This window comes from Falco rusticolus, chromosome 4 (assembly GCF_015220075.1).
Source record: "Falco rusticolus isolate bFalRus1 chromosome 4, bFalRus1.pri, whole genome shotgun sequence".
In the NCBI taxonomy this organism is placed as follows: Eukaryota; Metazoa; Chordata; class Aves; order Falconiformes; family Falconidae; genus Falco; species Falco rusticolus.
In genome coordinates, this window is record NC_051190.1 from 100143639 (window position 1) to 100157183 (window position 13545).

At 42.4% G+C, this 13545-nt stretch overlaps 1 protein-coding gene across 4 annotated transcripts in view; it reads right to left on the reverse strand.

The window, feature by feature from the left end:
* The window catches only part of SH3BP5 (SH3 domain binding protein 5), an 84210-nt gene that overhangs the window by 45845 nt on the left and 24820 nt on the right, over window positions 1–13545 (reverse strand). For 2 of the 4 annotated variants that reach the window (XM_037383367.1, XM_037383368.1), the window contains exon 2: window positions 5677–5739. In XM_037383367.1, coding sequence (XP_037239264.1) covers window positions 5677–5739 — 63 coding nt within the window. Of the gene's footprint in view, window positions 1–5676; window positions 5740–7852; window positions 8025–13545 lie in introns of those variants that run through there. The other 2 variants (XM_037383366.1, XM_037383369.1) reach the window with 2 other exon arrangements.

The following is a 13545-nucleotide window of genomic DNA, read 5'->3' on the forward strand; positions in this document are numbered from 1 at the left end:
CCTTACACTGCACCTGTTCGAGAACAAAGCATGCTTGTTTTCCTTTCTCACGAGTGATGGTGATGAGCTGTTATTAGATGCCAGATGACAGGCAAATAACTATTTCTGCCCATCAAATGAAGCATGTATTTTCAAACAGTTTTCTTTTTAAAATGAATTTAACACATCAACTGGGTATGAAACATCTGAGTATCAAGCACATCTAAATTTCGTTTACAAAGGTTGTCCTCCGACAACCCGTTAAACCAGCCTGGGAGGGGCATAGGAAATGAAATTGCTAACTGAGGGACAGGCTTCATCTGTTTCCAAGAGGCAGGCAGAATCAGTACCTGCCTTCCTTTGCTACAGAGACCTACCAGCTGCAAAAGCTCATTTCCAAGTTAAAATAGCATCAGTATCAACAACGTCCAAGTGTGACAGCAGGTAGGCTTCCCAGTTACATACATGCCAGACAGATGCACATGCTCAGAAATCTACTTCAGAGCATCAAACAGGTTAACGGTATTTTTAACATCTATTTCGTGCCTGAGCAATTCAAGTAAACCAGACTGACAACCAAACCTTCAAAACAAAGTGGAAAGAAGGAGTTAAGTAACCTCTCAATTTTTAAACATGGGGGAGTTATGTGGGGTTTTTTCCCCACACAGCTACTAATTTGGCATCCAAGAACAATAAAAATTGGTATCTGGAAGTTGCTTTAACCTCCTGCTTGCAGACAGTCACAGACTGAGACTAAAAATACACTGGTATTTTTAGTTCTATTAGAAGAGGGGAGAGGAAAGCAGACAGGGGATGCACTAGGTACTCCTTCCAAAGGAAGATTTCTCTGCCTAACCCTTCCTCCCTCCCTCAGGCTAGAAACCCATTGCTGCTTCAAGAACAGAAATCAAGTAAAGCCCTTTGATTCACTCAAGCAACAAAATCCTTCCAGAACCACAGCAGAGGAAGGAGCCTTTCTACTCATCCATGGATGGAAGCAAATAACAAGCAATCCACAATGCAGGAGCCATTTCCTACGGAAATAAGTAGATTATAAAGAGACATGGAAAGATTTGTCCTGCTAGTCCTGGACAAATCCATCCTGCATGTAGATCGCACTCCAAAAACCATCTGGAACACCAGCCAGTGAGCTGCTTCTCCATTATCTGTGTACTCTTTTACGGGCATTGGAAAATGCTCCACAGGGATGCTGATAAGGCAGTGGAGGTTTCTACAGATAGATGTTTCCCCAGGCCAAGCAGGTGTGCTCAGAATGAGATTCCTGCCACTAACAGGCCATTTTTCTATAACTTGAAAGATAGAGGATTTTTTTTTTAAGTCTATTTAAAATTCTTTGCATGAGAAGTTCAAAAGCTTGAGCTTTACCCCAAACCCAAGTATTTTAGTGAGGAAGTAAGAAGAGCAACTCTAAATAAAACAGTCCTTCCCCTTCTGAGAGGGGTTCAAATGCTGACAAGGCTCACACGTGAAAGAGCACCACAGCTGATACAACCAAAACCAACCCAGGGTGACCTTTAGGATAAAGCCAGGACTAAAAGTAACACAGAGACTTGCAGATGATGACTAGAGGATATAGGCAAACATACAAGAAGGATCCTAACCAGGTCCTACTTAAAACAAGCATGGCTGAAAGCAGCACTGTTCAGCTCTAGTTTTCATATGCAGTCATCTCCCCTTACAAACACTGGCAAGCTCATAGCTCCAGCAACACAAAAACTCTAACAAAAAACACATTCGAGATAGCTGGGATTCCAGTGGTAATTTTAACGGTATGTGCTGTGTTTCTCCTCCCTGCAATGTTGCCAGAGGGTCCCTGGGTAAATTTGTTACATCTGAACTGTACTTTCCAGAACCAGCCAAAGACGTGCATGAGTTAGCTGGACAGGCAAGTCATGCACATTTGTTAAGTACGTTTGCAACTCACATGAGTTCAGATGGAGGTGCATTTCCAATAAACAGGAAAAAAGCTGAGATAGCAAGGCGCCACTCTAACGTGCATTTGGCCAAAACATACTTGTACCTCCACTGCAAGATGTTTCCCCCACCTCCTCACAGACACTTCACAAACATAAACAGGGACATTAGCGAAGCCAAGTGTTAAATCCCTCAGAGGACCCTTATCATCCTTTTGCTGTGTCAGTAATGTTCAGTGTTGCACTTAGTATGAGCAGCATTATGGATTTTAAATCAAGCCTAATCAAAGATTCATTAACAGGCAATACATTAACGCAACACATAACTACCAGCCACTCAGTGCCCTTTAGCAGCTCCACAACTCCTGAACAGGCTGTGAGCGTCATCAGGTCAGGATATTTCTCCAGGGTTTAACAGGATAGGTCAACAGAGAAAAAAAAATGAGTAATTATATCAAGTAAAATAATAGATGCAGCCAACTTCAACGTATCTGTTCAAGTCATGCCATGCATGTAAATCCACCCCTCCCACAGGTGGCTTGGGTGCAGAACTTATTTTAAAAGATAGAAAGCAGCAGGTTGCTCAACTTAAAACAGATCATACAGTAGTTCAGGTGCAGAGCATCTTTAAAAAAAAAATGGCAGGCTGATCAACTTAAAACCAGAATTCTACATTTTATCACCTCTGTGAGCAGCAAATGCCAACTCTACATCGTTCAAACACAGACTGTGTCTGTGGCTGCACCAAGAAAAATCCTAGAAGCCTCTACTGATTTCAGCCCCGTAACATTTTCATTGGGTAAAGCTGCATTTTTACTGCCATTTTGCAGATGTAGACCTGAGGCAAGAACAAAAGCATGGAAGCATTTAATCATGACAGTCTTTTTTTCCAGTTAATGGGAACTGGAGACAGACAGCAGTCCCATTTAGAGTGACTCGTGCAAAGCTACAGGAAGTCCAGAACTGACTTGCAGTACTTAGATGCCACAAGGTTACTCTTCCTGCTAATCAGAGAGTACATCAAGTCACAAAAACATGGGTGACTTTTTCTGAACTTCCTTCAAAGAAGTATACCTTCTACTCAAATGCTCCCATTGCTTTTCCAGATTATTCTGGGCAAAAATTCAACAGCGGGAACGTATGGACCACAAAGTAATGCTACAGGAAGCTGGCAATCAGCATCTTGCACTGTAAATAGCCTAATGAAACTCTGTGCTCCCATTGAAGTCAACTATGATCAGATATTGAAAAGACAAAGAAAATAATAATAGAAGAACAGGATAAATGTAACTCCATTGTTTGGTTAAAAAAACCAAACACATCTTTCACCTTATGAAATACCTTGCAATAGCAGCAAGACCACCAATTAGGAAGGAAAACAAAGCAGATAGTAACAGCCAAAATAGCAAATCTTCACAGGCAAACTCAACATGGCTTTCCCAGAAGCCCACATTTTCAGCAGCATTCAAGGATTTTGGACATCTGAAGTGGAATTATACCAGTTCTAAACTCCCTCTTCCAAACTCTGGATTTATCCTCTAAGGCTGCTTGGCAAAGCTTTCTTTCCTTGTCCAGAGTACAAACGCAGGGATTTTCTTCTAACCACAAGTGTTGGTTTGGTGTTTCTTTAGTATCTTTCCTCCAGAAAGGTCTTTAGTCCATTTAAAATGCATTTATCAACATATATATAAATTAAGCCTTGCTTACATAGAATCACAGAATTATTTAGGTTGGAAAAGACCTTTAAGATCAAGTCCAACCGTTAACCTCATCCAACTGCATTTGTCCTCAAAATTTAAGCAGATCAAAAGTAACGAAAATCTTTCCAGACTAAAAATTATGCAGCGGCATGATACCACAAACTGGTTTCAATTCAGTAGGATTTTTGGATGAAAAGCAAAGAGGAAACATTCATGAAAGCCTACTGTTGATTACATTTCAACTTAATTCCATCAAAGACTGCTTACAGTAAGTACTACAGACAGATCTGCAGTAAACATTTAATGACATAGAGGTAGAAAGAATCATATAATCATTCCCTGCACTATCTGACACCTAGTATTTCTTATACTAAGTAAGCAACAATGTAAGATCAAGCTAATGTGGAAACACTGCTCTTATTTACAATGATATATCCAGGAGCCTTTCAGCCTTTAGAGCTCAGCATGTGTCACACATTCAGTAGCTACAAATCTCCAGGCTCTACAAACACTTGAACACATGAATAATTTTAATCAAGCAGTAAAATCCCATCTTAAGTCATTGGGACTTATTTCATGAGTATGCATTTGCATTATTATTACTATTCTGTTTCATAATACGTCCTCAGTGCAAGGTTATGACAAGATTAATGAAATCCAGGCACCTATCCATAGCTACATCTTTCAATTTCAGTATCTCAGCATGAAATAAGGAGACTGAAAACATACATAATTATTTTTTTTCCAATGTATGTATATAGTCCTGAAGTCCATTTAATTGGTATTGTTGCAGACTAGCATACTGACTTTTAAAGTTCACTCATAAAATTGAAACCAAGCTAGTGACACTGAACAGTTTTCACAGCTGAAATATAATTTAATTTCACATAACAAATTGCTCTCCATTCCACTAAGTTTATTTGCCAATAAATTCATGATCTACATGCCACAAAGCACAGAAAATACAAACAAGTAAGACACGAAAATAGCCACATGACAAGGCTGCTTTGTTTCCAAAGAAGCTCATAACCCTGTATTCTGTTTGGTACACGCAGTTGGATAGTGTATTTTTAAATACTACCAGTAACCATCCCATGCTCCAAGTACCCATCTCATCAAAACCCACATACAGGGCAGGGGGAATCAACACAGACTTTGACATTTTGAAGATGCAGACAGAAATCTATAGATATACCTTTAGAGTGAGTTCAGCACTGCAATCTCAGCATGTTTTGATACAGTATCCAAAATACTGTAATGTTATCAAAATTATTAGGATGTAAAGTAGCATTTTATACCAGTTTTACTTTAGCAGTATATTCATCTTACACTTCCACTGGCTTTATCATCTTTGTTTGGCAGTTAACAAAATAAAATTTAGACACACAAGTAGGACAGTTTGTTTTGATTTGTTATTAGACCAATAATGCAGAGCCTTCCAGAATAGCTGAAGCTCAAATTTGGGACTTTAGAAACAATTTCTTCAGAAGTTTCCATTAGATTTTTAAGTGTCCAAGAAAACCTCTTTTTCCAACTAGGAAGTCTTTTCCTTCAACTCCTTCTACTTTCCTTACTCTGAAAATAATGACAAAAAAGGCAAATCTAACAAGCTAAAAAAAATAACCACTAAGGAGGAGATCCTGGCAGGTAATTGTACGGCAAAGACTTCTTAACCAAATAAACTTTCACTGTCTATTATGTCAAGAACACAAACCCAAAACAGCGACTTGTAAAAACAGAACTTGTCTAAGTTTAGTTTCAAAACCTGAAAATAGGGTTTGTCCAGGGCTGGGGGGGGGGGGGGGGGGGGGGGGGGGGGGGAGGGGCCGTGGCAGCAATGGAGGAAGGGGGAAGGCGCATAGGGTTCTCTACATATGGTTTGTACACTGTCAGTATCCCTCTGCCCTCTCCCTTTCTGTTCCAGCTGTTAGCTCAAGTCACACCTTTAAAAAAAAAAACATCATCACCATGGCACAATTCAGGAGGGAACCTACGCAAATACTGTTCTGTTGCTCACAAAATCCAACATGCACAAAAGAAAAATGCAAGGATGAATTCTGTACCTCCAGCTCCGTCTCTCTGCGATTGATATCATCTGTAGATTGATTTAGTTTTTCCAGTTCCCCCTAGAAAGAAAGAAAGAAAGAAAAGTCAAATGCATCTTAAGAAATCAGGGGGAAAAAAGTGTCTGAGAAGGCTCATTCTGCATCCTCACTGAAAGCTTACAAGGGCTGTGGCTTACAAATACAGTGAAAAGAGGAAGCCTTGAGACATTTAGAGTAACTTTGCCACTGGTATTCTAGTTTGCAACTTAAAAGAAAAATAATCAGAGAAGCTCTATAGTTTTATTTTAAGGCACCACATTTCCTGTTCTGGCTTATTCCTTGCTATGAAAAATAAACATAAAGGTACAGTAAATTCTGTCTTGTTAATCAATATAGTCAGTATCTGCTACTTTCCAGTGAGATACACACAGTCCTCAGAATTATTAACATAAAGTTAGTACTATCACAGGAGACATACAATGAAAGAACAGCACTGATAAAAAACATGTTTTGCAGCACAAGAGGCATTTTACTCTGGATTTTGGCAAACCATTTTATAACACAAGCAGTCAATGGGACATACGATTATGTTTATTCAGTCTGCCTTAGCGCCAACACTTTGATCTCTTAACAGTAAAAACAAAGGTGTTAAAGCCCTTGAATAAATATTTACTAGAGGTGGTGTTGGCATGAATGAAGTTACTGTAAAAACAAAGCTCATTCTTAATTACTTTCTTATGACAAAATGCAACCCTCAGGAGTGGACTCCCAATAGCCTTCATTTGATCAACATGTTACTTCATGTGAGATCCTACAATTTCAACAGGAATGTTTGCTAAAGCAAACATTTCATTTTCAACCAGTGTAACAGGATCTACCTTGAAATGTTTAGCTGTATAAACCAACCACTGTAAATTGATTGTAGCTTGAGCAATTTCCCACTAGACTACAAGAACAACTCTGGGTACAATCAGAAAGGAATTAACTGCAACGGTTCAGTTCTCTTATCCTTGGAGGTCAGATTTCATTTCCAGCTCCTAGAATTTGGAAGATACATATTTGCCCATGTTTTCTGAAACAGACACTCATACATGAATTACCTAATTGCCTTTTACTGTATGGTTAAGACATGACAGAGGCAGACCTAGCAGCCTATTTCTTCAACCAAACAGGAAACTCAAGAAAAACACTGTTTCTACAAAAAAGTGCAAATCGGATATATGGACAGCTGTGCAAGCTGAGGAACCTAAAGTCAAAATTTATCAAAAGGCACTAACAGACCTCAGCTTCTCAAAATCAAGGCAGTAACAGGCTCGCTTTTGGCTAAGGGCCTTGCTCTATGTAACCATGTTTTGTGAATTTTGCAATTGCTCTGCTTGGCCCTGGAAAAGAAATGCTCACGATGGAGAAAAGAATTACAGCATGGAGGGCCCTAAGCCAAGAATCCATCCTCTCAGCAATGTACACACATGCTTATATTCACTCATGACAAACAGTCCCAGCAACACTGGAGGCAAGAGCCATAAATCTGCAGAGACCTAAAAATACATTTCATTTCAGGGGCCACAGCGTGCTGAAGTTTGCACCAGGCAATTGGTCAAGACATGATTTTTGGGAGAAAAGCTTTGTTTAGAAACCATGCAAGAATAAAAACCATTTCAGAAAGTATTCATAGAGAGAATTTACCACCTTCCACTAAAGCTCCATTTTTAAGCAAGTAAGAATAATTTTTAAAAAATAATCTGTGCTTTCCCCCATTTACGAATTTCTGAGTATCAGCCCTGTTTCACGAGCAAGGTCACGCTGTCATGGTCAAAAGTAAAAAGGGAGGGGTATTTCAGTAGGAGAAGGAAGGACGCCCAACGGAGCCCGGCGCAGAGCGCTGCCCGGGGCCGCAGGGTAACAAAGGGCTGGGGCGCCCCGGGGCCGCTGCCCCCCACACCCGGCGGGCGCCGAGACACCCGGGGCTGCTCTGCACCGCCGCTAGGCACCGGCAAACGTATACATAAATATATATATATATATATATATATGTGTGTATGTCTATATGTATGTACGTATGCATTAAAAACCAAAAATAACAAAACATAAAAGGCAATCATTGTAACAGTTATTATATAAATTATATACACATTAAAATACATTTTAAAATTAAGCCCTCCCGGAGAGGCAGGCAAGGCGCGGCGGCCCTCACCTGGATGCGGGGGTCCACCTCCTCCTCCTCGGGGCGCGAGCCCTCCTCGGCGGCGCGGCCGCGCCTGCCCCCCGGCTCCATGGCGGCGGCTGCCGGTACCTCCCGTTCCGCCGCCGCTGCCGGCTCCGGCTCCTGCTCGGGCAGCTCGGCCGCCCCGGCCCCGCCTCCGGGGGGAACCCCTCCCTCCGCACAGCGCCCCCGTCTCTTTGTGCATTCGCACCGCACGGAGGAAATGAGCGAAAAACCGCGGGGTTTCTTTTTTTTAAACCCTTCTTCCCCCCCCCCTTTTTTTTTGTGTGTCAGTGCTTGTATTTTGTCATGCTCGGTGCTCACCCCGCCATCCTCCCCGCCGGGCAGACCAAATGCACGCAACTGCAGTGCATGAAACCAAAATGAGTAGTTTCAGGTGCAGAGAAATGCTAACCATACCTTGCGTGCCTTTTTTCTTTCTTCCCCCCCACCCCCCGCCTTGTTGTGGTCTATTCTCTTTTTCAGGCTCTGCTGGGGGCTGACATGTCTATGGAGAAAAAAAGGGGAGAGAAAAGGAGGAGATAAAAATACTGAAGTCACTTTTAACAACCTTGAAAATTCAAATGAAACCCAGATTTCTGTTGCGTGGCAGCTAGGCAAGCTACTATTGTACTGGATGCTGCAGAAAAAGACACACTAAAGACATACCCTTCTGCTGTCAGTAAAAAGAAACTTCTTGCAAGAAGCATGGATTCTATGTATATGCATGGCCCCTGGCCAGCAGAGCACTTCAGATTAGGGTCTCCTTAACCACAGGGACAGGGCCCAAACTGGCACCTGAACGCTAAAAGGGTAAGAGTGGGCAACCCTTCTGCCTAGCAGTGTACCACCAGGAGCGGGCTCCAGCACCTCTTCATTTTGCTAGCCTCGAACACAGCTGTAACCCCTTCTGTGGGCTGCAGTGAATAAATAAAATTTTAAACAATTTATTTTTCTTCCCTTCTCACAACAACTCCAGAGAGAAACAAACAGCGCATTCCTACACCAGTGAAATGAAAAAACATGATGCTTTCTTTGTCTTTTCCCTCCGCAAGACAGAGAAAGCAGTCCCACCAAAGCACATGGGCCAGGCTACCCACATCGGAAAAACAAGGCAAGAAGTGACAACTGGCTGAGCCAAGGCCCTTCCTCAAATCACACCAACCACACTGAACTACTTCCTTGCTCCCTCTGGGTGGGTAACAAGTCATTTCAAACAGATGAGGAATATATCTCCACCTTAAAAGTATCACTTTTGATTTAACCCCATTTTTGTTTGAAACCTCCTCAAAAGATTAAAAAAAAATTCAGATGTGGGGAAGACACTTCCTTTGTGAGTCTGAAGATGAACAATATCTCAGCAAAGCACAAGAAGATAAAAATTCACATTCCTGTGGTAAAAAAGGAGGCAAAAGAAAAGCTGTCAAGCAACTGGGGGGTGTGGGGATGGGGAGGAGGGGTGTGGATGGAAGAGTGGCACAAACATTTGAAAATAGTATAAACATGCAAAGTGACACCAACAAACTAAAATAATCAAGGAACAGAGGAGGTGTTGCAAAAACACAGAAGGGTTGTTTGCAACATCTTCATTTCTCACAGTAAAAGAAACCATGTAAAGGGGGGGGGGGGGGGTGCGCAGGGAACACAAATCCACAAAAGCCAAGTGTTCTACTGCTCTCCATTAAGGGAATTCAATATGTACACACAGCCAGAGGTCCCTAGGGCCCTGGCATCTCTCATCCCGTGTACTTGTGGCTTGTGCCAAGACTGTTGTGGTCAAATGTCCAAAGTTCTCATCACCCTAAAAGAGCACAAAACCCACCAAGCAGTATATGGAAGAGTTAATGCTGGCAATCCTGCTGTTATCACTTACATTTCTAGAAAACAAGGCTATGTAAACCAGCTACAGTAACTATGCCACGTTTCTCCAAAACCTACACAACCTGCCCCACAGCAATGTCACGCAAAGCACAACTCAGTACTTGGGGTGCAGAAATGCTCTCCCCAAGGCATTTATAATGTTTGTGTGAGGACTCTGTTTCTCCATTGCCACCAAGACAGTCCCCATGATTGTCACAGCTCAAAAAACCTCCAGCCAAATTCATCAGCCTGCTACTACCAAGGCAGAGCAAGCTGTTTCTCTCCTTCAGTCATACAGCGGAATTAGCATGTTGGGAGAGCTGCCTGCAGAGCTTGGCACTGTGCAAGAGATGGTATGAATATACAGGCCCCTTTCCCCACAGCTCTAAAATCACACACAGAGCACCAAGGCCGTTGAGATCATTTTTCATCAAACCAATACATCTGAAAGGTTTATTAAAAAAAATGCTGAAGAATGCACAGGCCACATGTCTGTCATCACTGCAGACATCACTAAGGCATTAGCAGAAAAATGGCCCTAAGGGAGAAATTTGACAGAAAAGGGAAAGGGAGACTATTCAGTACACATGAAGATCAATAAAAGACTCCAGAATATTATTTGCATGCTCAGTTCCTTCTCTTCCCCATGAAATAGTTTTGGCTGAAACCAGTCACATGGAAAGGGTGGCAGAGCCCCAGCAGTATCCGAGGGACAATCCTGCACAGCACACAGGCAAGCTTCATGCTTGAGGGCACACTCAGCAAGTTTGCCAACACCAAGCAGTGTGGTGCAGTTGACACACTGGAGGGAAGGGTTGCTATCCAGAGGGACCTTGACAGGCTTGAGGTGAGCCTGTGCAAACCTCATGGAGTTCAACAAGGTCAAGTGTAAGGTCCTAAAAGTGGGTTGGGGCAATCCTGAGCATAAATACAGGCTGGGCAGAAAATGAACTGAGAGCAACCCTGAGAAGAAAGACTTGGGGGTGCTGGTAGACAAGAAACTCAACATGACCTGGCAATGAGCATTTGCTGCCCAGAAAGCCAACCATATCCTAGGCTGCATCAAAAAAAGCATGGACAGCGGGTTGAAGGAGGTGATTCTTCCCCTCTATTCCATTCTCCTGAGACCCCACCTGGACTACTGCATTCACCTCTGGAGCCCCCAACATAAGGATATGGACCTGCTGGAGCAAGTCCAGAGGAGGGCCACAAGGATGATCAGAGGGCTGGAGCACCTCTCCTATGACGACAAGCTGACAGAGGTGGGATTGTTCAGCATGGAGAAAAGGTGGGTTCAGGGAGACCTTATAGCAACCCTCCAGTACCTAAAGGGGGCCTGCAAGAAAGCTGGAGAGGGACTTCCTACAATGCCATGCAGTGACAGGACAAGGGGTAATGGCTTGAGGCTGAAAGAGGGTAGATTTAGATTAGATACAGGGAAGAAACTCTTTCCTCTGAGGGTGGCAAGACACTGAAACAAGTTGCCCAGAGAAGCTGTGGTTCCCCCGGCCTGGAAGTGTTCCAGGCCAGGCTGGATGGGGCTTTGAGCAACCTGGTCTAGTGGAAGGTGTCCCTGCCCATGGCAGGGGGTTGGAACTAGGTGATATTTAAGGTCCATTCCAACCCAAACCATTCTGTGATTCTATGCTCTGCTTAAGTCCATACGGTTCAATAAGTCGACTGTGGACAATGGCGTTTGGGCACTACTTTTGCCAAGTCATGAGTGATCTCATCCCAGAAAATCTCTCCTACATCATCTGTTAAAAGCCAGACACCTCCCCAGCCACACTCCACTCCCAGAAAGCTAGTCATACTGACCTTTTTGCTTCCCCCACAGGTCCCATATGCACTAAGGTGGCTGCGTAAAGCCTGCATGAGGCTTGACTGAGACAGTCTGTGCTTTCTCCTGTATCAATATTTCAAAATCCTGGTCCTACACATTCAATATTTGAACAAAGCAAAGAGAAGTTCAGGCAGAAAGAAACAGCTTGCTTTTTCACTAATGGGATTCCAGAGTGGGCACAATAGAGAATTAGCCCAGACCTGCCAGGCCAGGCTGCAGCTTGACAAAAGCTATGCTGGAGATGATACAGCTCACCAAAAAAGCACAAGGAAGGTACCGTTGCAGGAAAAGCCATGATCCAAGTTACTTGAACAACCAATTTAACTGCTCCAGGCAACACCTCTGTGTTGTGACATGACAGCAGGTATTTGGGGTACAAGCCTTATTAACAGCAGATACTGGAGCATGGAAAATCCTGACCAAAGATGATGCTCTGACCAAGAGCACTGCTACACTCTTACTTTGGGGGGAAGCTGCTAGGTAACCTCAGGTTTTGGTCCCATGGAAATCCTCAGTGTACAGGCAGCATTTGGCTGGGGACAGATGGAAACGTATGTACCTTAAGGGAAGAGTACAGAGAGGAATTCTCTCCCTCGTTCTGGAGGATGGTTTGTACATTAGGTATTACATCTCTGAATAGACACTGGGGAACTAGAAGTTGCATTTTAAATAAAATCAGCTGGGAAGAAGTATGCATCAGTGAAGAATTGCTTGGGGAAATATACTAATAACAGTAACTAATTTAGGGGGGAAGAAATCAAAGGGAATGAATAGTGTAATTTTACATATATTTTATAATGGTAGATCCTGAATGGATTTTAAGGATGGGTTGGGGTTTTTTCCAAATCTCATCCTACATTAAAATTTCTGCTCATACTTGCCCTCAAAGCTTGCTTCTGCCCAAGCACTAGAGGCAAGGGCCTAAAATACAAATCAAAGTTGCACTTCCTTCCTCAGAAGCAAGTATCTCCTCTTTTTGAACACTGATAGCATACTGAGCAGAGTTCAGGACTAATTAACACACATTTGATTACCAAAGGCACATTTGCAGTTCATGGAAACCTTTGTGGAGAAAACAGCCTGAGAGACAAAGCCTTGCTTACAGAATACTGCCTCTGTGAAAAATTCTGCTTTCATTGATTACCATGCTAGATGCTAACTTCCAATTGGCCTCAAATATTGAAGCACTGTTGCAATTTGGTTTTAAATAATTCACCATCAAACACAGAAGAAGTACAGAGAGTCCAGTTCTAAGGAGAAAAAAAAGCACATAAAACATGGCCCCCAAAATATATTTACAAGCATAAAATCCTTCATGTAATTTCTTAACTGAATTAATCCTGAAAACCAGTTTACCACAATGACTTTTGCAATGTTACACCAGAAATTAGTTTAGCTTAGGAATTGTCTCATTTAAAAACAAACCCACCATCTCACTCTTCCAAACTGCAGCAAAGACATTGCTCTGTCAACATTCAAACCCCATATGCTTTGCTGGTTTTCAGAAGTATATTGCACATGTTAGAAACATTTTTAAACGTGAAGTAGGATCTCACCCACAGTCACAGTACATTGGAAGATCTGGTCCTCCATATCTTAATCTTTGATAAGAGGCTAAGCACATACATTTTTTGGAGATATGCACCGCATTTATGGAAGACTTTTAACTCCCTGGATGCACATGCAGGGTATTAAATGCTTAAAAAGTGGTCAGAATCAAAACTTCCTTTGGCTTATTTCTCAAGCAAATTTTCATGCTTCCATACCCACAACGGCTGCAGTATGTTTGTGCTCTGCATTTTAGGAAGTGCTAAAAATCAATTATCTTTTTTACTCCAGTTTGAAAGATGCTATCACCTTGTGAACTTGCATACAAATGATGCACACAAAGACACGTTAATGGAGCCTGAGCATCTACAATTACAAACAATTGGAATTTCCCCACCTACAAGGAATGTATTCAAGAAAAAGCTACATCCCA